We start from the raw sequence: 24,217 nt of genomic DNA, 5'->3' as shown, positions 1-24,217 counted from the left end.
AGAAACAGTAATGATCACTGCTTTTGGCTGTAGGTTTCTTGGCATGTGGCCTCTTCTGGCTGAATCCCTGCAAACACTCCTCCCTCCGTTTCTGATCTGTGTGGGGCTCCTCTGCTCACACTTCAGATGCTAAACTGGGTCAGGCTGAATCAGCACCTGGCTGGTCAGCTAAGGAAAATCCAGGTGTCGTGCGAAGTGGGGTTGATGATTCATTATTAGGGGGCATCCTTCCACTTAAGGCAGTACTAAATCAGCTTGGTGCTAGCAGGCACTGAACTGCAAGAAAAGTCACACGCAGACCTGGGGCCTGGCCATTTGTGCTCCTTAAAGGTCTCCTGGTAGTTTGCTCAAGAAATGGGAGATTAGCACTGATGCCTTGAGCAAATCCCAGTTTAGGTAATTTTATTCTTCATCCCTAAATCGCCCAGTGGTTTCAACTGGAAATGGCATTATCCTTCACTTCCTGTCTCAAACTGTTGGGCGGCGTTGCTGTTCACTCTTAAACAACTGGTGTGACCCCTGGTGGGTGAAATGACCTCTACGCAGATCCTGTACTCTGTACTTGGGGATGAAAGGTGCTAGACAGCTTTAAGCCATGAAAGGGTGACACACTTTAACTCTTTTTCTGCTGGTTCATCTTTCAGCATCTTCAGTGGTAGTGGTGTGAAGTGCCATCAGAAGAAGCCTGGGCAAAGGAGCTGGCTTGTTTGCACTGTGAATTTTAAGGAACTCTTGGCCTAGCATGGTCCACGTGACATATGTCAGTGGCTGCTCTATGATAACGGAGCTTCTTCAGTGCTAGCGGCTCCCTCAGCTCCTCAGTGATGACACAGCCAGCGTGGGGTGGGATTTTGGCCCCCACATGCTGGCTAGGTACATGGGACCAGGCATCTGAAGGGGATATTTGTGCTCTTATGTATCCAGCAGAGCTGGGCAAATTTGAATGGGTTAAGAGTACAGTCTTTATTTCCCCTCACCTCGTTGACTGCATATGAGGAGACTAAGGTTGGCTACCACGATCTGGGTCATCAGAGAATGAAATGTCAGCATGAGAGCACCTTATGTGGTGGTTACGGTACCACGCACAGCAGTCCAGCCGTCCCCTTTGCTGAGTCTCCACAGGCATTCGCTGTGCGCTTGTGCGTGTTTTAATCATGGAGACATTAACCTAATGGCTTCGGTGGGAAGTCACTGGCCCATTGCAGCAGAAAATTGTTAATGAGTGATGGGAATTGCTCACCCAGCTGTGCCCACGGCTATTCCATTCTCGCCACGGGTCCTGGGCAGTGATCACAAAGCCTTGGCAACAGCAGCAGTGTGAGAGGAGCTGGGGGAATGGCTAATGCTTTGCTGCTGCTATCCTATAGGCTAGGGCTGCCTAGCCCTTAGGTCTTTCTACTTAACTCTTTCTGCCCAAACAACTAAACCTCACAGCCTCGCTCCCCTGGGAGATAGGTATTAGCCCCATTGTATTAGGATTAGAGCTGAGCAAAAATTTCCAGATGAATAGTTTATTTGATGAAAAATGCCATTTTGGTCAACCTGAAATGATTGGAGAATTTGACACAAGGAGTTTTGGCCATTCACAAAATGGGCAGAGGAGGGGAGAAAGGGGAGGTGGAGAGGTACGGCTACTGCTGTAACCCCCTTTTTCTTCCCCCCGCACCTCCCCCCCCGCAAGCCCTTTAGCTCAGTGGCTCAGGCCCTCACCTGGGACATAAGCAACTCAGGTTGGAATCCCCACTCTAGAAAAAGGTCCAACATGGACTTTCTTGATTCACTGAAAATTCTCCCCCAAACCCCCCGCAGATTTACGTCAACCTGAGCTATTTTTTTTTTCAAATTTTTGGAACTGCCACCAACCCAAAAAATCAGCTGTTTGCCCACCTCTTTATGTTTGCAGCTCCGTTGCTGTGCACAGCACTGTACAGACATTGAGGAATCATAGAATCACAGAATATCAGGGTTGGAAGGGACCTCAGGAGGTATCTAGTCCATCCCCCTGCTCAAAGCAGGACCAACCCCAACTAAATCATCCCAGCCAGGGCTTTGTCAAGCCGGGCCTTAAAAACCTCTAAGGATGGAGAGTGCACCACCTCCCTAGGGAACCTGTTCCAGTGCTTCACCACCCTCCTCGTGAAAGTGTGTTTCTAATGTCCATCCTAGACCTCCCCCACTGCAACTTGAGACCATTGCTCCTCGTTCTGTCATCTGCCACCCCTGAGAACAGCTGAGCTTCATCCTCTTTGGAACCCCGCTTCAGGTAGGTGAAGGCAGCTATCAAATTCCCGTTCATTCTTCTCTTCTGCAGACTAAACAAGCCCAGTTTCCTCAGCCTCTCCTCGTAAGTCATGTAAGTCCCAGCCCCGATCCTGTTCGTTGCCCTCTGCTAGACTCTCTCCAATTTGTCCACAGCCTTTCTGTAGTGGGGGGCCCAAAACTGAACGCAATACTCCAGATGTGGCCTCACCAGTGACAAATAGAGGAGAATAATCACTTCCCTCAATCTGCTGGCAATGCTCCTACTAATGCAGCCCAATATGCCGTTAGCCTTCTTGGCAACAAGGGTACACTGCTGATTCATATCCAGCTTCTTATCCACTGTAATCCCAAGGTCCTTTCCTGCAGAACTGCTGCTTAGCCAGTTGGTCCCCAGCCTGTAGCAGCGCATGGGATTCTTCTGTCCTAAGTGCAGGACTCTGCACTTGTCCTTGTTGAACCTCATCAGATTTCATTTGGTCCAATCCTCCAATTTGTCTAGGTCACTCTGGACCCTATCCCTATCCTCCAGCGTATCTACCACTCCCCCCAGCTTAGTGTCATCTGTGAACTTGCTGGGGGTGCAATCCATCCCATCATCCACATCATTAATAAAGATGTTGAACAAAACCGGCCCCAGGACTGACCCCTTGGGTTCTCTGCTTGATGCCAGCTGCCAACTAGACATCAAGCCATTGATCACTACCTGTTGAGCCCGACAAGCTAGCCAGCTTTCTATCCACTTTATAGTCCAGTCATCCAATCCATACTTTTTTAACTTGCTGGCAATAATACTGTGGGAGACTGTCCCTGCTAGGAAGAGCTTACAGACTAAAGCTGTGATTTTCAAAGGTGCCCAAATCCCACTGAAATTTGACTCCCTCAGATCAGACTCCTTTGAAAATCTCAGACTGAATTTTAGGGAGGGGTAATCTGAGGCACGAGAGGTGACATGACTAGTTGGAAGTCTCGCAAGCTGTCTGTTCTCACCAATAGACCACAGTCCCTTCCCAGAACAAAGACTAGAACCAGAGAGGTGGAGATGAAAGGCTCTCGATCTCAATCCAGTATCCCCAACTCAGTGGGTTCTTGCCCATCCTTGATACCTCTGGTCCTACCTCTCAGCCGTCTATTAAATCTATTTGCTGTAAATTTGCAAACAGATCAGCATCCTCCCCACCTTACTCCTGTGTAAATATACCCCTCCCCCATGCTTTCTGCTAAGGTTTTTTTTAAACAATAGACACACATGTGCCACGGAAGCCATGGCAGGTTTGTTTTGTGTACATGCCAGGCGCTCATGCCTTCTGCTGCAGCTGGGGCTCCAGAGAGCAATGTTTGCTGAGTTCTCATCAAAGCTCACTCTGTCTCTCTTACCTCTTCTCTGCAGCCTGGCAGCAGCAGCTGTCCTGTTCTGCCTGTTTCTGGGCTGTGATAGGTGCCACCCCGACCATTCCCTGTCCCAGTTTGTACTGAGACAGGGAAGCTGGCCTCAGGTCAAGGGGACAGGCTGGCTCAGGGCTGAGGAATGGCACCCAGGGCCTTTCCCCTCTAGGGGTGACAGCTTCATTGTGGTCCCAGGTTGGTAGGACTGAGGGTGGGAATCAGTGATGGGCTAAGGGGCCTTTTACTTCTAGGGCACCGTTTCCAATTCAGCCTTAGGTTCATAGTGATCAGATATCTGCCCCACTCATGCTGGCTGAATGTGTTTGCACCAGTGCACTCTGGAGACTAGTGGCTCTGCTAGGGTTGCCAACTTTCTACTCGCACAAAACTGAATACCCATTCCCTGCCCCTCCTCTGACGCCTCGCCAATGTCTCATCCCTTTTTAAGCCCCCGCCCCCACTCACTCCATCCCCCCCTCCCTCTGTCGCTTGCTCTCCCCACCCTCACTCACTCACTCATTTTCACCGGGCTGGTTCAGGGGGCTGGGGTGCTGGAGGGAGTGAGGGCTCTGGCTGGGTGTACAGGTTCCGTGGTGGGGCCAGAAATGAGGGGTTCAGGTTGTGGGACGGGTTCCGGGCTGGGGCAGGAGGTTGGGGCATGGGTGGGGGGAAAGGGCTCCAGCTGGGTTTGTGGGCTCTGAGGTGGGGCTGGGGATGAGGGGTTTGGGGGTGCTCCAAGCTGGGACTGAGGGGTTCAGAGGATGGGAGGGGGATCAGGGCTGGGGCAGGGGGTTGGGGCCCAGGAAGGGGTCAGGGGTGCAGGCTCCAGGCGGCACTTACCTCAAGCAGCTCCTGGAAGCAACAGCATGTCCCCACTCCGGCTCTCTTACACAGAGGCGCAGCCAGGCAGCTCTGCACGCTGCCCTGTCTGCAGGCGCTGCCCCTGCACTCCTTTTGGCCATGGTTCCCAGCCACTGGCAGCTGTGGTGGTGGTGCTTGGGGCGGGGGCAGCGTGCGGAGCCCCCTGGCTACCTCTACACGTAGGAGCTGGAGGGGGGACATGCCGGCTGCTTCCCAGGAGCTGTGCGGTGCGGAGGCTAGCGGGGAGCCTGCCAGCCCCGCTGCGTGGCACTGCCAACTGGACAGTCAACAGTCCAGTCAGCAGTGCCGACCAGAGCTGCCAGGATCCCTTTTCGACCGGGTGTTCTGGTCGAAAACCGGACACACCTGGTCACCCTAGCTCGGCAGGCAATAGTTATTCAGAGAAACACATGAGGTGATTCACTGGAGTGTCCTACTAGAGCTCTGTGGAAGGAGGTGCAGTGCAGTCAGTTACACAGGCATGTTAGAGGAGATGCCCTAAAAAATACCTAACCCATGCACTGAGAGAAAGACTGTTAACTTCCCCAGTTACTAAGAGCGTATCGGCTGTGTGGTGTATGGACAGAATCCCTTTCCATGCCGCTAACTGGTGACAAACTCAGCTAACAACTGTATTGGAGACTGGGCCCTAAAGAAGTGGCAAACCCCAGCAGCCACCAATCTGCACTGAGTCAGGGCCGGAACTCCTTGCTGGGCGACAGGCTGAGCCTCAAGATATGTCTAGACCCCGGCAAAAGCGTGCTTGCAGCTCGGGTGGACATGCCCGTTCTAGCTGGTGTGGGGAGTGGGGGCAGCTTCAGTGCACACTCCTGCCCCACTACCGGCCTACCATGGACCCCGGCTATGTGCTTGGATTGCTGGCCCATGCCGGGGTCATCGAATCATAGAATATCGGGGTTGGAAGGGACCTCAGGAGACATCTGGTCCAACCCCCTGCTCAAAGCAGGACCGATCCCCAGTTTTTGCCCCAGATCCCTAAATGGCCCCCTCAAGGATTGAACTCACAACCCTGGGGTTTAGCAGGCCAATGCTCAAACCACTGAGCGATCCCTGCCCCGTGTCCATGCTGCTCTTCACTGCTCTTGTTACCTACGCCAGCTAGATTGAAGCTAGCATGGGCAGCCCTCCCTGCTTTGCAATCACTTCTCCATTTGCAGTGTAGATGTACCTTCAGCCTCTTTTTGTGCAAACTCACTTGGTCTCAGCTCATCTCTGCAGGAAGAGGAGGGCTAGTTTAGCCGAAATAGACAAGAAACTTTGTTGCAGAGAAATAGAGGAGAAGGGATGACAGGTTCCCATCTTGTTTGGAGTTTCCTGTGTGAAGGAGCCCCTGCCCCCCACATGCCTGAGGAGCTCATTCTGCTATAGGAGTACAGCTACAGGGCCACTGAAGTCCTTCAGCGTGGACACTACAGTGAGACAGGTGGGCTTCTCCACCTCCCCGAGAGGTGGTATCTCAGTTGACAGAAGAATTCTTCCGTCAGCATGGTGCTGTCTACACTGGGACTTAGGTTGGCTTAACTGTATCGCTAGGGATGTAGATTTTTCACACCCCTGAATGACGTATTTGGGTCGATCTAATTTTCTAGTGTAAACCAGCCCTCAGCTAATGTTTGTACAGCACTTTGAAGACTAAAAGCACCCTGTGCTAAGTATTACCAGGGAGAGAGAGCATGGTCTTGTGATCATTCAGAATCTAAATCCTCCCCATGTCATCAGATGTCACTTAGGGCATAAACAAGGCTCTGCCAGGCCTGCCTATCATGTTGTTTGCCAGAATGGCTGCAGCGTTGTGTTTCTATAACTCCACTTTTTCACGAGGATCAGTTGTTGGCCTATTATTCAACCCCCCATCTGGAGAGCCACTTGGCAGCTTTTCTTCTGGTTCCTAACTTTTGACCTGCCTGACTTGGGTGGCTATCCCAGGAGCTGAAACTCCCACCAGCATTGGAACACACAGGCCTTCCCACCACATCACGATTCAGGGAAAGCTCGTGTTGATTCTTATTTATATTGAAGCAGCATCAACATGAATCGATCAAGAGGCTTCAGCCAGGTCAGAGTCTCATGGGACTAAGTACAGTAGGAACATGTAGTGTATGACAGTCTCTACCCCAGAGAGCTTTCAGGCTTTAAGGGTGAGTTTTATGAGAGGGAAACAGGATTCCTGGCTTCTGTGCCAGCTCTGCCACTGACTTGTGTGACCTTGGGAAGTCGCTTCCTCTCTCTGTGCCTCAGCTTTTCCATCTGGAAAATGGACATAATACTGTAACGAACTGATGCGTGCATGTGTGAGAGCGTGAGACCACTGCCTCTACAGGACGGAATTGGTGTATTATAGGCCCTACACAGCTAATGGTGATCCCTTTCACTTGTACTGACTGCAGTTAGATTGTAGGTGCTGCAGGCTGCTTTTGAAAATGTGGGCCTTTGCCCCTCTAATTAGGGCTGGTTAGAAAACAGAGGAGGAAAAGTTCATGCTAAACCTTTTGAATTTTCGCCTTTGCTTTTTTGTGGATATTTGAAATTTTGGAATTCAGGAAACTTTGCCCAGCTCTGCTGGTAATCGCTTCTCTCAAGTCCCACAGCAAATTGCAGTGAGTGAGTCCAACTGTTAGGGAAATGCCTTTTCTTTCTGCAAGCCGGCAGTTTTAACCAGGCCACATGCTCCATATGATGATGCTTAATTGTTTCATGCATTTATAAATGCAAGATCTCATGCGTTTAGGTCAGGCTTGACTAATGACCTAGCTAGGCCTGCCCTGAACTCAAGTAGATGCAAGCTAACATTCTGGCTCTGTTTTAACAGGCCTAAATTAATTTAAGGCAGTTAACTTGCGTCTTCACAAGAGCGCAGATTATCCCTCTTGGACCTTCAGCTGAAGGATCTGACGCTGGCCATCGTCAGAGACAGGATACTGGGCTGCTGGGCTGACCCGATATGGCTATCCTTATGTTCCTAAGCATATTTTTCTTGATTTTTTAAAAAAATAGTTCCATTTTAACAAATTAATTCTCTGCCAGAATGTTTCCAGCATCTCTCAGGGTGCTCAGAGCTCCCCCTGGTGGCCAATTTAACACACGGACATTTTTAAATGATCCATTTGGTGCTCGCCGCGAGGGCTGTTTTTATTTTTGCTCCTCTGTACCAAGCTGTGGATTCAAAAACTCATGTTGGGCTGGTGTTTACGTTAGAAATCCTCAGAGGTGGCTCTTTATCTTTTATTTATATTTTTTAATGTCTGAAATGTGCCTAATTTGTAAAATCTCCAAGGTGCCAGAACAAAATTTGAAAGAGCAAGTGTATTTCTTAGAGCTTTAAACACCAGTTTGAAGTAAGATGGATTGATAGAGAAGGATTGGAATTGGACTCCCAGAGCCAAACCTCCCTGAAGCGCCGATCCAGCTTCAAAATGTGTCTAAGGAGACGCACATACATAGACACTGCTCTTGCTCTCTGTTTGTCCCTGAGACACGTAATTGTTGTTTTTCCTTACATCTAAAAGCCACCTGGATGGCAAGTCAGTGCTGGCTCCATGTGTATGGAAGAAGTAACCGCTTCTTCTACATCCATCTCCGCATCACTTTCCAGTTCACCCCCTCCGCATGGAGCGCCCTCCCTGTTCTGTTGCGCCCAGTCTTCATTGCAGCCTCGCCCGGAGACGTGCTCCTGAGGAGGGATTCAACTGTAATATTTATTCTTATAAAAGTAAAACTATTTCCCCATGTTTATTCCCCCCCTCCACACCCCACTGTTCCTCAGATGTTCTTGTCAGCTGCTGGAAATGCCCCACCTTGATTATCACTACAAAAGGTTCCCCCCCAACTCCTGCTGGTAATAGCTCACCTTAAGTGATCATTCTCTTGTTACAGTGTGTATGGTAACACCCATTGTTTCATGTTCTCTATGTATATAAATCTCCCCACTGTATTTTCCACTGAATGCATCCGATGAAGTGAGCTGTAGCTCACGAAAGCTTCTGCTCAAATAAATGTGTTAGTCTCTAAGGTGCCACAAGTCCTCCTGTTCTTTTTAAAAGAATTCCACTTGCTCTAGCAAGATGTGCCCAACCCCAGCCTCACTAATGGCATGATCCTGTCACCGTCCTCATCTGCTCCCTTCTGTTTGTCACCCCCATTCGTCACATCCTGTCTATGATTAGATTGGGAGCTCTTCAGGCAGCAAGCACATCTGATTCATACACCCCTTGCTCTAGCCACCTCACTTCCTCCCAAACCCAAGGACAAAACCCTGGTGTCCTAAATCTCAATACCTTGCTCCTACCACTAAGCCATGTTTTCCTCCCAGAATCAGGAAGTCAACTCAGCAGCCCTGACATCCAATCTTCTGCTCTAACTACTGGACCCAGTCCTATCCGAGAGTAATAGATAGAAGTCCTGGAGTCCTAACCTTACGATGCCCATTGTGCAAGGCAATATTGTCTCATTGTTTTCTTATACTCCCTTGTCTGTCTATATCCATCTGTTGTCTGATACTTAGATTATAAGCTCCTTGGGGAAGAGACTGTCTTTGCTCTTTGTACAGTGCCTAGCACAATGAGATCCTGGCATATAACTAGGGTCCCTAGAAGTGAAGGTAATACAAATAATAAATAATAATAATATCACGTCTTCCCATCCCACACCCATATAACTGCAGGGCAATATTTCACTGAATGACATCTGAAAGAATATCTGAAAAAAACTCTTAACCCTCCTCAAGATACCTCTCCAGCTCTTGCTAAATTCAACTCAGATGTGAACCTTGGAGAAAATGGAGGGTGTTAGAACCATGACATTTCCAATAATTCTCCATCGGACCCATTTACTGTACCCGGCCCTCCTCCTCCCGCACGTATCAAATCTGCATAGTGGGTGCTCTGCTTAATGATCATACCAGAAGGAGGGACAGCTAGGCCTGTGTGTTTCTTGAGACAGCAGAACGCAGTGCGAATTCAGGACGTGTGTGTGTGTGAGAGAGAGAGAGAGAAAAGGGGGACACTATGGTGGAGGCAGTGCTGTTCGCTCAGCAGAGGGGTGCAAGCCACTCTCAAACAACGGATGTGGACTGTTTTGGCAATGTGTGAAAGGATTCCTCCCTTTGCCTTTCCTCTATCTAAAAGGACCCCCCACACACACCTCCCGTGTTTTGCCTCCGTCAATATTAAAGGTTTTAAAAGCTCTAACACTAAACCACATAATTCTCTGTGGATGATGGTCTCAGAGCTGCAGTTAGAACCCAGGAGTCCCAGCGCTACCATTTGACCAACATTCTCTCTTAGAGGTGGGACTAGAACCCAGAAGTCCTGACCTACAGTTGCCAGCTATAATCACTGGACCCCTCTCTCCTCCTGTGTACAGGAATCTCTGTACTTCTCTCCTACTCCATCACGGCACTGGTTCTGTCTCTCCCCCTCTCAGTCCTGCCTCACACCAGGGAAGGAGGGGTGTGTTTCTGCCCTCTCCCCCATCCCATTCTTTTCACAGAATTGATCTCCTCCTGACCCCCTTATGTGTCCTGTCTCCACAGCTTTCCATTCACAGCCATCTGGAAAGACCCATGGATGGCGAAACATACCGTGGTCCACACTTCCATGCTGTCGCCTCCCAGCTACTATGACGCCGTGCACGAGGGCCGTGGGCCAGCCACCCCGGACTACCCCTTCCACGGTGGCTTCCCCAGCTTCCAGGACATGCAGTACCACCAGATGAGCCCCAGCCAGGAGGCCCCCTCATTCAAGAGGCGCGGTGGTGTGGTGGACCACCGTGATGTCATCATGGCACATCAAGCCCACAAGATCCACAGCACCCCCCAGGCACGGCGCAAGGAGTGGGAGTAAGTAGAAGGCCAGTTCCATGCAGTAGGGCTGGCAGTTCTGTCAACCAGGTCACAGGGGGTCAGATCAGTCACTGCGTGCCATTTTGTTTTCCATGAAAGACCATGCCCTGGGGAAACCAAGGCTTGCTTCTTGCTCTTTTGACTTCCCCATCACTGGAGGCCTCCATCTATGAGCTCCCACTCCTCTAGCTACTCCACAGTTCCAGGCAACTTAGAGGATACCTGAAAACATGGTACCGATATGGATTCCCCCAGGGGCCCCTACTACAGACCACTGATCCAGCACAGCGGGGCGGGGCGGGGCGGGGCGGGGGATACCAAGCTAGAGGAGCCATCAGTCTGATATATGGACCAGTGGTCTGTCCCAGTGTTCCAGGGTAGGAGGGGCTACTGCAGTGGTTCTCAAGCTGGGGTCTCCAGACCCCTGGGGGTTTGCAGACTATCTCTAAGATTTCCAGTGGGGTCCGCACCTCCATTTGAAATTTTTTCAGGGTCTGCAAATGGAAGAAGGTTGAGAACCACTGGGCTACCAGGCTACAGTGTGATCTCGTGTGGTAGGGAAGGGGAGGGTACCTACTTAGTGGGCCCCATTAGGCTGATCCAATGCAGCAGGAATGGAGGGGTAGGGATACTGGGGCTAGATGATCCCATTGGGCTCATCCAGTGCATCTGATATGGGAGGGTACTGAGATAGATAGGCCCATTGGTCCAATCCAGTCCAGCAGCGAGTTGGGGGACACTGGGCTAGATGGTCCCATTGGTCTGATCTGGAACTGCAAATCCTCTTGTATATTCAAATCCTTCCCTTCTGACGTCATTTTGCACCGTGCTTTGGATCTAATCCCTAGGTCCTGTGTCAGCAGTCTGCTGACATCTGGTGGCTGCTCAGGCCCCCAGACTTTGTGAATTAATCTCATTTCGGAAGAACTCCACATTTGCGTTAATGGTTAACACTGATTTTGATGTACCTGGCCACCTCCTTCCCCCTCCCTCCTGGTCCCTCAGACTCACTTCCCTCGCTTTCCAACCTGTTATCTTTCTTTCTGGTTTTAAGAAATCCCAGCTTGTTGCCTTGGAAATGCTGCTATATCCACCAGAGGATCATGGTGTTACTACAGGCTGAGGGAGGCCCCTGATGGGAGGGGTTGGGGTGAAGGGGATACCCTGATGCCAGGGAATAGCAGGGAGTGTGAAAAATAGTCCCGCTATAATGTGATTGCTAAATGCAGCTGACATGGGTAGTAGCTACGGGAGCTGCAGCTGAGCCATCCTGTGCTGTGGTACAGTAAGCTCTTACCAGCGAAGCAGGTGTAGGCTTGCTCAGTGTACAGAGAAGAAAACTGAGTGATGCTGGTGATCTAGTGTAGGGTGCTCTCCTCTGTGCCATGGATGGTGTCTTTGGGTGCTCTCGTCTCTGGCTCAGTGCTGACGCCAGCCTTGTAAAGGGTGTTATGCTGCTAGAGGCACCCATGTTCAAATTAGCTGTCATAACGAGACTTGTGGTCATTAAAGATCATGTGGCACTTTTTGCAGGAGTCCCAGTGTTAGCTCAAGATGATTGGCCTAATTCCAAGCTAGATAATTCTAGTCTGCGGCCCTGAATTCTCCTTGCAGTTTCAACTGGATACAGAATTCCCTTTCACTTCCGGTCCTAATGTGATAAGCAGCCTTGCTATGGGCTTTTAAATGCACAGTCCTATCCCAGAGGTGGCTGAGTTTCAGTGGGTGGGTGAGTGGTTTCTGTGTGCAAAGTTTGTACTGTTTGTTTGGAAAGCACAACAGGCCGATTTAGAAGAATGACGCTATAGATCTGATAGAGCTTTGAATGTGCCTATCACTTGGTATCAAGCTGCTGATGACTCATCTCCCCCGTCCCAACAATATTCCCTTTGGTAAAAAGAAAAGGAGTACTTGTGGCACCTTAGAGACTAGCCAATTTATTTGACAGGTTTCAGAGTAGCAGCCATGTTAGTCTGTATTCGCAAAAAGAAAAGGAGTACTTGTGGCACCTTAGAGACTAACCAATTTATTTGAGCATAAGCTTCCGGGAGCTACAGCTCACTTCATCGGATGCATACTGTGGAAAGTGTAGAAGATCTTTTTAAACACAAAAAGCATGAAAAAATACCTCCCCCCACCCCACTCTCCTGCTGGTAATAGCTTATCTAAAGTGATCACTCTCCTTACAATGTGTATGATAATCAAGTTGGGCCATTTCCAGCACAAATCCAGGTTTTCTCTCCCCCCACCCCCACAAACCCACTCCCCTGTTGGTAATAGCTTATCTAAAGTGACCACTTACATATACAACACACACTTTGCTTCTCTACAAAAGAAAAAGGACACTAAACTTTCTAAACTACTACATGCCACAAGGGGCCACAGCAATGGTTCCCTCAACCCACCCAGCAATATTATTAACCTATCCAACTATTCTCTTAGCCCAGCAGAAGCAGCTATCCTATCTCGGGGCCTCTCCTTCTGCCCCTCCACCCCCACGAACATGATACAGTTCTGTGGTGACCTAGAATCCTATTTTCAACGTCTCAGACTCAAGGAATATTTCCAACATACCTCTGAACAACATACTAATCCACAGAGACCTCCCTACCAACGCTACAAAAAGAAGGATTCTGGATGGACTCCTCCTGAAGGTCGAAACAACAGACTGGATTTCTACATAGAGTGCTTCCGCCGACGTGCACGGGCTGAAATTGTGGAAAAGCAGCATCACTTGCCCCATAACCTCAGCCGTGCAGAACACAATGCCATCCACAGCCTCAGAAACAATTCTGACATCATAATCAAAAAGGCTGACAGAGGAGGTGCTGTTGCCATCATGAATAGGTCAGAATATGAACAAGAGGCTGCTCGGCAGCTCTCCAACACCACTTTTTACAAGCCATTACCCTCTGATCCCACTGAGAGTTACCAAAAGAAACTCCACTATCTGCTTAAGAAACTCCCTGAAAAAGCACAAGATCAAATCCGCACAGACACACCCCTGGAACCCTGACCTGGAATATTCTATCTGCTACCCAAGATCCATAAACCTGGAAATCCTGGGCGCCCCATTATCTCAGGCATTGGCACCCTGACAGCAGGATTGTCTGGCTATGTAGACTCCCTCCTCAGGCCCTACGCGACCAGCACTCCCAACTACCTTCGAGACACCACTGACTTCCTGAGGAAACTACAATCCGTCGGTGATCTTCCTGATAACACCATCCTGGCCACTATGGATGTAGAAGCCCTCTACACCAACATTCCACACAAAGATGGACTACAAGCTGTCAGGAACACTATCCCCGATAACATCACGGCTAACCTGGTGGCTGAACTTTGTGACTTTGTCCTCACCCATAACTATTTTACATTTGGGGACAATGTATACCTTCAGATCAGCGGCACTGCTATGGGTACCCACATGGTCCCACAGTATGCCAACATTTTTATGGCTGACTTAGAACAACGCTTCCTCAGCTCTCGTCCCCTAACGCCCCTACTCTACTTGCGCTATATTGATGACATCTTCATCATCTGGACCCATGGAAAAGAAGCCCTTGAGGAATTCCACCATGATTTCAACAATTTCCATCCCACCATCAACCTCAGCCTGGTCCAGTCCACACAAAAGATCCACTTCCTGGACACTACAGTGCTAATAAACGATGGTCACATAAACACCACCCTATACTGGAAGCCTACTGACCGCTATTCCCACCTACATGCCTCCAGCTTTCACCCTGACCACACCACATGATCTATTGTCTACAGCCAAGCTCTGTGATACAACCACATTTGCTCCAACCCATCTGACAGAGACAAACACCTACAAGATCTCTATCAAGCATTCTTACAACTACAATACCCACCTGCAGAAGTGAAGAAACAGATTGATAGAGCCAGAAGAGTTCCCAGAAGTCACCTACTACAGGACAGGCCTGACAAAGAAAATAACAGAACGCCACTAGCCGTCACCTTCAGCCCCCAACTAAAACCCCTCTGTCAAGGTTCCTCCCCCACTCTGAACTCTAGGGTACAGATGTGGGGACCTGCATGAAAAACCTCCTAAGCTTATCTTTACCAGCTTAGGTAAAAACTTCCCCAAGGTACAAAATTTTCCACCCGTTGTCTTTGGACTGGCCGCTACCACCACCAAACTAATACTGGTTACTGGGGGAAGAGCTGTTTGGACGCGTCCTTCCCCCCAAAATACTTCCCAAAACCTTGCACCCCACTTCCTGGACAAGGTTTGGTAAAAAGCCTCACCAATTTGCCTAGGTGACTACAGACCCAGACCCTTGGATCTTAAGAACAATGAACAATCCTCCCAACACTTGCACCCCCCCTTTCCTGGGAAATGTTGGATAAAAAGCCTCACCAATTTGCATAGGTGACCACAGACCCAAACCCTTGGATCTGAGAACAATGAAAAAGCATTCAGTTTCTTACAAGAAGACTTTTAATAAAAATAGAAGTAAATAGAAATGAAGAAATCCCCCCTGTAAAATCAGGATGGTAGATATCTTACTGGGTAATTAGATTCAAAAACATAGAGAACCCCTCTAGGCAAAACCTTAAGTTACAAAAAAGATACACAGACAGAAATAGTTATTCTATTCAGCACAATTCTTTTCTCAGCCATTTAAAGAACTCATAATCTAACACATACCTAGATAGATTACTTACTAAAAGTTCTAAGACTCCATTCCTGGTCTATCCCCGACAAAGACAGACTATAGACAGACACACAGACCCTTTGTTTCTCTCCCTCCTCCCAGCTTTTGAAAGTATCTTGTCTCCTCATTGGTCATTTTGGTCAGGTGCCAGCGAGGTTACCTTTAGCTTCTTAACCCTTTACAGGTGAGAGGAGCTTTCCCCTGGCCAGGAGGGATTTCAAAGGGGTTTACCCTTCCCTTTATATTTATGACACCCTCCAACACATTATTAAGGATCTACAACCTATCATGAAGGATGACCCAACACTCTCACAAATCTTGGGAGACAGGCCAGTCCTTGCCTACAGACAGCCCCCCAACCTAAAGCGAATACTCACCAGCAACCACATACCACACAACAGAACCACTAACCCAGGAACCTATCCTTGCAACAAAGCCCGTTGCCAACTGTGCCCACATATCTATTCAGGGGACACCATCACAGGGCCTAAGAACATCAGCCACACTATCAGAGGCTCGTTCACCTGCACATCCACCAATGTGATATATGCCATCATGTGCCAGCAATGCCCCTCTGCCATTTACATTGGTCAAACTGGACAGTCTCTACGTAAAAGAATAAATGGACACAAATCAGATGTCAAGAATTATAACATTCATAAACCAGTCGGAGAACTCTTCAATCTCTCTGGTCACGTGATTACAGACATGAAAGTTGCGATATTATAACAAAAAAACTCCAAATCCAGACTCCAGCGAGAGACTGCTGAATTGGAATTCATTTGCAAATTGGATACAATAAATTTAGGCTTGAATAGAGACTGGGAGTGGCTAAGTCATTATGCAAGGTAACCTATTTCCCCTTGTTTTTTCTTACCTCCCCACCCCAGACGTTCTTGTTAAACCCTGGATTTGTGCTGGAAATGGCCCACCTTGATTATTATAAACATTGTAAGGAGAGTGGTCACTTTAGATAAGCTATTACCAACAGAAGAGTGGGTTTGTGGGGGGGGGTGGGTGGGAGAGAAAACCTGGATTTGTGCTGGAAATGGCCCAACTTGATTATCATACACATTGTAAGGAGAGTGATCACTTTAGATAAGCTATTACCAGCAGGAGAGTGGGGTGGGGGGGAGGTATTTTTTCATGCTTTTTGTGTATAAAAAGATCTTCTACACTTTCCAAAGTATGCATCCGATGAAGTGAGCTGTAGCTCACGAAAGCTTATGCTCAAATAAATTGGTTAGTCTCTAAGGTGCCACAAGTATTCCTTTTCTTTTTGCGAATACAGACTAACACGGCTGTTACTCTGAAACCATTCCCTTTGGTGTTTCCATTTCTGTGGGACCTTATTTCTTGCTCCTGCACAATCCCCTTCGAGCACACCAGGTGGCGATGTTGGACTCCCAAAGGCTGCCCAAGCTGGGAAGAGATTCCAGTGGCTGGGAATGAAGGGGAGGCAAATAAAATGTCCCATTTGAATCATTGCCAAGCATAGTCATTCTCTTCATGGCTCCTTCTTATCTCTGGTGCTGGGAATTGGGACTCCTGCATTCTATTCCTGGCTCCAGGATGGTGGAGTGTGATCTAGTCATTAGACTAGGGGGGATTGGGAGTCAGGACTCTCTCTCCCTAGTTCTGAGGGGGCAGCGGTGGGCTAAGAGTTAGAGGAGGTGACAGCATCTAGACTCCACTTGTCAGCTTTACCATGGACATGCTGAGTAAGCCTACGCAGGTCGCTTCTCTGTGCCTCCGTTTCCCCCCCATACAACGGGGATGATAGAAGCCTCCCTAGGTGCGAGGACCGCTCAGTTTGTTTAGCACACTGAGGTCCTTTGGATGAAAGTGCAGAATTGTGCAAAAACAGACCAGGGAAGCTCAGGCCTGGTGGGGTTTGACTGAGCTTTGATTTGGATTTAGGGGTTATCGGGCCCTGAACTTCCAGGACAGTGCGTATCCCTGGGAACTACAAGTGGAAAATGGGTTCATGCCAACCTCACTGAGGGCCCCCGCCTTTGCTCTGAGCCTTGATGTGAACCGCGGTCCTTTTCTGTGCTCCCAGAAACCCTTGCAATGCTTCATATAGCTCAGGAGTTACTCTTCCATCGTCATTTCTGTTTAACACTCATGTATGGCCTTAGGGGCACGCCCCTTGCTACATGCAGCTGCGTGATTCACAGGAGGGCTACACTTTCCCTATCCTCACCCCCTCCCAAAGCAAGGGCTAAGCCCCTCACCTCCTACTCCATCCAGGACAGGGCTCTTCTGAGGAGGAGCCCCTGGAGTTCCCTGCATCTGTTGGCCAAGTGGTGAGTGTCCAAGGAGTGTATGTGTGTGTGTGTGTGAGAGGGGGTGGCTCTGTGTGTGGGTTTCCCTGGTGAATGGAAATGTGTGGGCAAAGACCCATGTGTCTTACTCCTGCACCGCCTTGTAGCAGCAGAATCCGCAGTGTGCCCTCAAAAGCCTCCGCCCAGCCGCGGTGTGCATCTAGCTTTCTCCTGCTCAGCTTTAATTATAGCAACACATTGGTCATTCAAAGAGGGAGATTTATTACTGTCACAGGGGCCTGATTAATAGACCTCCTGCTTCTCATTTCCTAAAGCTCCTCTCTCTCTGGCCTTCTGCTTGTCTCCCCCTCACTGTTGTTCCATCTGTGTGACCAGAATGTAATGAGAGCTGCAGGTTTGACTGTAAAGGGAAGCTCCCTCAGCTCAGCATTTATCGCCCACAGGTGCCCGCAGATAGGGCACTCCTTGCCAGCTTGCACTGGGGTGATAAAGCTCTAATCCTTCTAAAGGAGCCCCTATATCAGACCTGCCAGTTACCTCCAACAAGGCCAGCTAGCTACACACTTCCGCCCTCACTCACTTCAGTTGCCTGTCTGAAATCCTGCAAGTCCTTTCTGAGCAGTACATCCAGTCCTCTCTGGAAAACCAGCAGCCGCCAGGCCAAGGCTCCGGGTGTTATTGTCATTATTCATTTCTATTTCGGTAGCGCCTAGGAGACCGTCATGGACCAAGACCTCATTGTGCTGGGTGCTGTACATTATCTATTTGGTGTATTACGGTAGCGCCTAGAAGCCCCCATCATGGACCAGAACCCCACTGTGCCAGGCACTGTACAAATGGAGAACAAAAAGACAGTCCCTGCACAAATGATTGCACAAGGTGCGAGGCTAGGGAGGTTCAGGCCCCCCGCCCAGGACTCTGTACTGGCCTGATGCAATGTCACCCTCTCGCACTAATGGGAGCAGTGGCAACATACACAGTTTGCCTGGGAAACCGAGAAAGGAGCTTTATTTAAATTAGCGAGGGAGAAGAGAAACAAAGCTGTAGAGTAAACAATCCAACCCCCGCAACCCAGCCTCCCCCGCACAACCTGCTAGTTCTGGTGTAGCTAAGAACTGCTGTAGGATGCAGTTCATATCCATTTGCTTGCTCCTAGGTAATTCTGAGGAGGGCAGGGTCAGGTAACACCTCTGTCCTGATAAGGGTCCTTCTTCTCTCCTCTCTGGCCTGAAGTTTTCCCTGACTCCCTCATTGGCAATTCAAAGGGGTCTTGGGTTCCACCTGTCAGCAGCAGAGTCTGCCTGACAGTGCCACGAGCAGCAGTTGACTTTAGGAGCTGCGACTGAGACCTCTGCCCCCCTGCAGCTCCCCTGACTGATTCCCTAACTTCTGAGCTGCCTCAGTTGCAAGCAGGGTCTGTATTTGCAGCGAAAGACCAGAGGGGCTCTTAAATAAACAAGAAACCGTGAAAGGGGGATACATGCATATATAGGACATTCACAGTTGCCTCTTGCAGGGATAGAAGCCAGATCCTTATCTCCTAAAGAACAGGCCTTGAGCTAAAAAGGATACTCTCCAGGATCTGTTACAGGGCCTATGACACACAACTGAGCTGTTCTGAGTCCATCCAGCAGAGGACAGTGGTGCTCATATACTGGCCAGATCAATATTATGCATGTGTGTTGGTTCACAGGGTCTGATGAATGCTGTGGAAGATCCCTCCTAAATCCCCCTTTAGTCTGGGTTAGATATTAGAGATGCATAAGAGGTGGCTGCCTGGCTCTTCATTATACCCTCTGTTGTGTGCTCTCTCTAGTTGTCTAAGGGTCTGTCTACAGTACAAGTAAAGACCCACTCGGGCTCCCAGGGTTCGGGCTAAGGGGCTGGTGAATTGCAGTGTAGACATTTGGGCTCAGACTGGAGTCGGGGTTCTGAGACCCTGCGAGACGGGATGCTCCCAGAGCTCATGCTCCAGCCCCAGCCGAAACATCTATACCGCAGTTAAACAGCCCCTTAATCCGAACCCCACAAGCCCAAGTCTGCTGGCTTGGACCGGCTGTGGATTTCTAACTGCGGTGTAGACATATCCTGAGTGTCCCTGTGCATCTAAAGACCCTGTTTTCCCTTCCTCTGCAGCAGGTGACCAGGACTGGGTAGATCTTCCCCGGGTTTTATACCAGGGCCTGAGTAATTGTGCAGGATCCCCAAGTCTCTGCTTCGTTTTTCCCTCTGTGGCTGCTCCCCTCCCCTGGCCAAGGGCCGGCAGCCAGCACTGCCTTCCCCCTCCCCCGGATCAGCTGCCTCCCAATGCCCTGAAATTTGAAAGTGCTGAGACCAGGAGTCTGTTAAGTGCAGCAGAGCGACCTGCTGGGAAATCCATTAACCCCTTCACGCTCTGGGAAGCAGGCGGCAGCAGGCCACAATAGGAGCTCTCAAGCAAAAGGCCCATTTCAGTTAAGTGCCTGAGAGGAAAGAGAATGGGCATCCCCCACCCTACAGTGCACACCAGAGACAGCAAGCCAGGGCCGGAGCAAACAGCAAGGCGGTGGAGGCTTCATTTTTGGTTATTACAGACCACATGGTGAGAATGGAAGTCATGGCTGCACTTTGGCCATGTGCTTTCTTGGAGAACTACCCCCTAAGAGTATCCACGATATAGAGAGGGGCATGGCATATTCCTGTTCCCCACTCTGGGAGGAGGAGGAGATGAATAGGAGGCAGTGTAGTCTAGAGGACAGAGCACTGGTTTGGACTGGGTTCTATTCCCAGCTCTGCTGCTGGGTGACCTTAGGCAAGTCATGTCCCCTCTCTGTGCCTCAGTTTCCCCATCTCAAAAATGGGGACGATGATGCTGACTTCTTGTGTAAAACACTTTGAGGCTACTGATGAAAAGCCCTAGATAACAGCTAGGTATCATTATTAATGAGGTCTAGTGTTTAGATGAGGGTAGTGGGAGTAAGATCACCTAGGTTCTTTTCTCAGATCTTGGAGAGAATGAGGTCAGTGAAAATCTACTGGTCAGAACCTGGGACTGGGAATTAGGAGTCTTGGGAGTGGAATTCAGGATCGCCATAGCTGGGAAAAGAACCAGGAGTCCTGACTTTCAGTCCTGTGCCTTAACCATCTCGTCATTCCCGCCCCGCCCTGTAATAATGAGTCAACGTTGGTGACAGAGGCACTTTGAAGTACCGGCATTTAGAGTTCAGAAAAGCACCAAAGACCGTCCGCAAAGCTGGTCTCAAAATCGCAGGCATCCAGGCTCTTTGGGGGTATTTCTGCTCCCAGCTGGTGAATGCAAGTAACTCATCCGAACTAGGGATCTTTGCATGTGGGATTGGGATCCACTTTGTGATTCACAGCAGGGCCTCCCAAGGGGGTGGGAGGGCATAAGGGATAGTTTTCCCCGCCCCCTTCAAGAGGGCCCCCAAACTGAATGGACTTGGGACTTGGCACACGGGGTCACGTGCCACTCATGTTTGGCCTGGCTGCCTCTCCATCATGATGCCAGGCCAAACCTGAGTGGCCTGCAACTCCATGTGCCAGATTGCAACACCTGGAGCAGGGAGCTGGAGCAGGGAGCTGGGCCCAGCCCCATAGGGCAGGAGCCGCCACTGCAGGGGTACTGGGGAGCAGGCTTGCTCTCCAATCCCTTGTCCCTGGGGCCTCCCTCTGGTAATTTTTTTGAAAGGTGGGTAGCCTTCCTTTCAGATTTTGCCCAGGGCCCTGAAAATCTCTGTTCAGCCCTGACTCACAGGTATCTTCCTACTGAGTTTCCTGCCTCCAAACCTTGGATGAGTTTGGCCAGCCTCTGCGCCTTCCAAAATATTTGGGCCTCGAGTTCTTCAGATGAAGCTTTGCCTGGGAGCAGGAAGAGGTGAGGTTTTTGCTTTTCTCCAAAGCGATTTGGCCACAGCCATGGCCATGTGACAGCAAAAGGAAGATAAAGTGACTTCCTGGTTGGAAGGACAGTTGGAAGAAATGGATTTCATCAGCAATGTGACCGTGACTTGTGACATGGATCAGAAGAGGAAAGTGGGTGAAGGTGGCATGAGAGAAGGGACCATGGGTAGTTTACAGGGAGAAAACCCTCTAGCCAGCAAAATGTTCCAACTGGACTCTATAGCCTAAGTGAAATGTAATGGACCCTACGTGCAGGCCTCAGCTTCATCAAACCTGCCTCTAATGCCCTCCCCACCGCTTTCTCCCACACAGCGGCCGCGGTAGGGTTGAATGTCAGCATGTAAAAAAGCCCCCAGGGTGGCAATGTGAATAATCAACAAGACAAGCATGTCAGATCCCTCTCGTCACTCTGTGAAGCACAGTCTCCTCTCTCCCCCTGTCAGTCGCTGCTTTGCAAGAGTGAAATTTCAGATGTTTGGGTACAGAAAGGAAATAGGAGACCTGAAAAAGCCACTTTTCTGTCCTTGTGTCTTGAAGTTCATTTCTTTTGCTTCCTCCTGGTCTTCCTCTCATTTTTCCTTTCCTGCCTTGTGATTTCCATGCCTCTAATCCCACCATCCACCAACGAGTCCCCAGCAGCCGGGATCAAGGTGGCTGATTATAAGCATTCACTACACAGTTTGAGTAAGCTGAAGCTGTGACCGAGGTGACAGTGGGTCAAACAGATCTTTCTACCCGAACAGATTACAGAACTGCAAGCAGTATTGTCTAGTGGCTAGAGCCAGGGGAACTGGGGGCCAGGTCTCAGGGGTTCTATTCCCAGTTCTTTCATTAACTCATTCTGTTGCCTCAAGGAAGGCATTTCTCCTCTATGTGTCTTACCCCACCCACCCTTTTCAAAGCCCTTTGAGATTCCTGTACACAGAGGCGCTACTCACATGAAGTAGTATAATGAACTGGCTGTCGTACCACTGTCCTGTGGGCTCAGAAGTACTCCACCGTATGTCCTAGGCCCTTTACTGCAAGAGGAGAGATTGTCCTCTGGCTCAGATGGCAGGGGCCTATGGTATTAGGGCAGGAGACTATGAAGCCCAGCGCTGCTGTGAGATTCTGAGGGGCCCTTGCGCACCATAGTGACACCTGGGAAGATATGCTGCTGTTGTCTTGGAGAGGTGAGCAGAAATTGGTTGTTGGTTGACCTCACCCAACACAAAAAGCCTCCAGTTGATCAGCTTAGTCCTTAGCCAGGGGCTGCTTTTGAGGACCCGCAGTTTGGCCTGTGGGGCACATTAGGACCCTAATGTTCTGGGGGCCTAATTTTCAGAGGCATCGAGCACCTGTAACCCTCACTGAAACCAATGGGAAGCTATGGATACTCAACGTCTCTGAAGATCAGTCCTGGAGGGGGGTACAGGGAAGAAGCATCTGTATGGAGTGAAGGGGGTGGGTGAGTCTGAGGGGGCAGTGTGGGAGTGACCCCACTTTGCCACTCTCCTTCAGGGTGGAAATTCTGTTGCTGCTGTGATTTTTTTTTCTGCTGGTTCAATTCTCTCTGTGATTTCCCTCTGCCGCCTGCTCCAGCAGCTGCTGTGACAATAAGGAATCAGATCAGAAAAGGAATTTAGCATGCCCAGGGCTTGGGGGGAGTATGCTAAGGAGTAGGTAGGGAGGAGGGTATGCATCCTTCTCTGTGTCTCTCCTCTGCCACCGTGGCATTGCAGGAGAAGGGCTGCACAGGCCGGGGGTGGGGGGCAGGAGCAATGGCTGGCCCAGCTCCGATGTACCAGACACAGACATGTGTCATGCAGGTTCCACCCACGCCCTTGTCCACCTCACCGCAGGGTCCCTGTGCTACCTTCCTGCTCACCTTGGCAGCAGAAGATGTGCCGAGTGCCTCCGCTCTCCTGCTAAATGCGCCTGTGGCTTTAAAGGAATCCAGCGCTGGGAAAAGTGGCTGCATCGCAGCCTTGCAGCCTGAATCTTCTGCGTATTCCCAAAGCAGGGCAAGCTTCCCCCACCACTGTCCCAGAGGGACGCACTTTCTCAGGGGAGACGGGAGTTCGGTCCCTGTGCCCATTCAATCCTCAGTCTCTTTGCTGGGGCTGCTGATTCTAGTAATACGCACACCTTTGTGAGACCCACCAAACTCATTTCACGTGGGCCAGTGTGCTCAGTGACGTGTGGTCGCTACAGACCTTGCAGGTCTGAAAGGTTCTGTAGTTTGTTACTGAGCCACCTAAGATGTCTAGGTTGCTGCTGCTCCTGGCGAGAGCTCGTGCTGCAGCTGGGATTTGCAGTCTGGTGCTGGGGTTTAGAGACATCCATGGGTGCAACAGAACTTGTTGTGTTACTTCTAAGAAACTTGTGAAGCTGCCAGCTACAAAGCGAGTCTGTCCATTAACCATTTCAGTGCTGCTTCGCCATGTAGACAGAATGCATCTGCTGCTGCCACTAAGGTGCCAGAGCGTCTTACAATGCCAGTGCTGTGAGAATCTGGCTGAAGTTACACCAGGTTGCCCCATGCTGGCACCTAGACACCGCAGTGATGGTGCCCTAGGCATACATGGATGGGTGTTCTGATGGCTAGGGACTGGGAGTGTCAGTAGTCCCCATGCCCTATAGTGGGGATGTGGGTACCAGAGATGCATCTCATTGGACAGTCTCTGAGTTAAACCCAGCCCAGAGCCTCAGCCAAAGGTCCCATGGACATTCGGTCGTGTTTTTCCCTTATACCAGTGTTGGAATCACCTTTATTGAAAGGAAATACTGCAGTGATATCCCACAAACGATGCAGCTCATGACAGGATACTGCAACAGGTGCGGCAATTACTGTAGAATACTGTGTTTTTGTGGGGTTTTTTTAAATAGAGGCCCTCACTGTTGGAGAAGGGGATGCAGAGAAAAGACATTGTGAGGCACAGAGTTACAGGATTCCCGGGTTCTACTCTTGGCTCTGGGAGTTGGGGTGTTCTCGTGATTGG

General features: G+C 49.9%; 1 protein-coding gene across 15 annotated transcripts in view; it reads left to right on the top strand.

Moving 5' to 3' along the window:
• The window catches only part of CACNA1A (calcium voltage-gated channel subunit alpha1 A), a 194,538-nt gene that overhangs the window by 3,469 nt on the left and 166,852 nt on the right, over window positions 1-24,217 (top strand). For all 15 annotated transcript variants that reach the window (XM_078849574.1, XM_078849576.1, XM_078849570.1 and 12 more), the window contains exon 2: window positions 10,058-10,363. In XM_078849574.1, the coding sequence (XP_078705700.1) occupies window positions 10,058-10,363 (306 nt within the window). The remainder of the gene's footprint in view (window positions 1-10,057; window positions 10,364-24,217) is intronic.

Source organism: Lepidochelys kempii, chromosome 20 (genome assembly GCF_965140285.1).
Source record: "Lepidochelys kempii isolate rLepKem1 chromosome 20, rLepKem1.hap1, whole genome shotgun sequence".
Classification (NCBI taxonomy): Eukaryota; Metazoa; Chordata; order Testudines; family Cheloniidae; genus Lepidochelys; species Lepidochelys kempii.
This window is presented reverse-complemented; position numbering and strand designations above follow the sequence as displayed.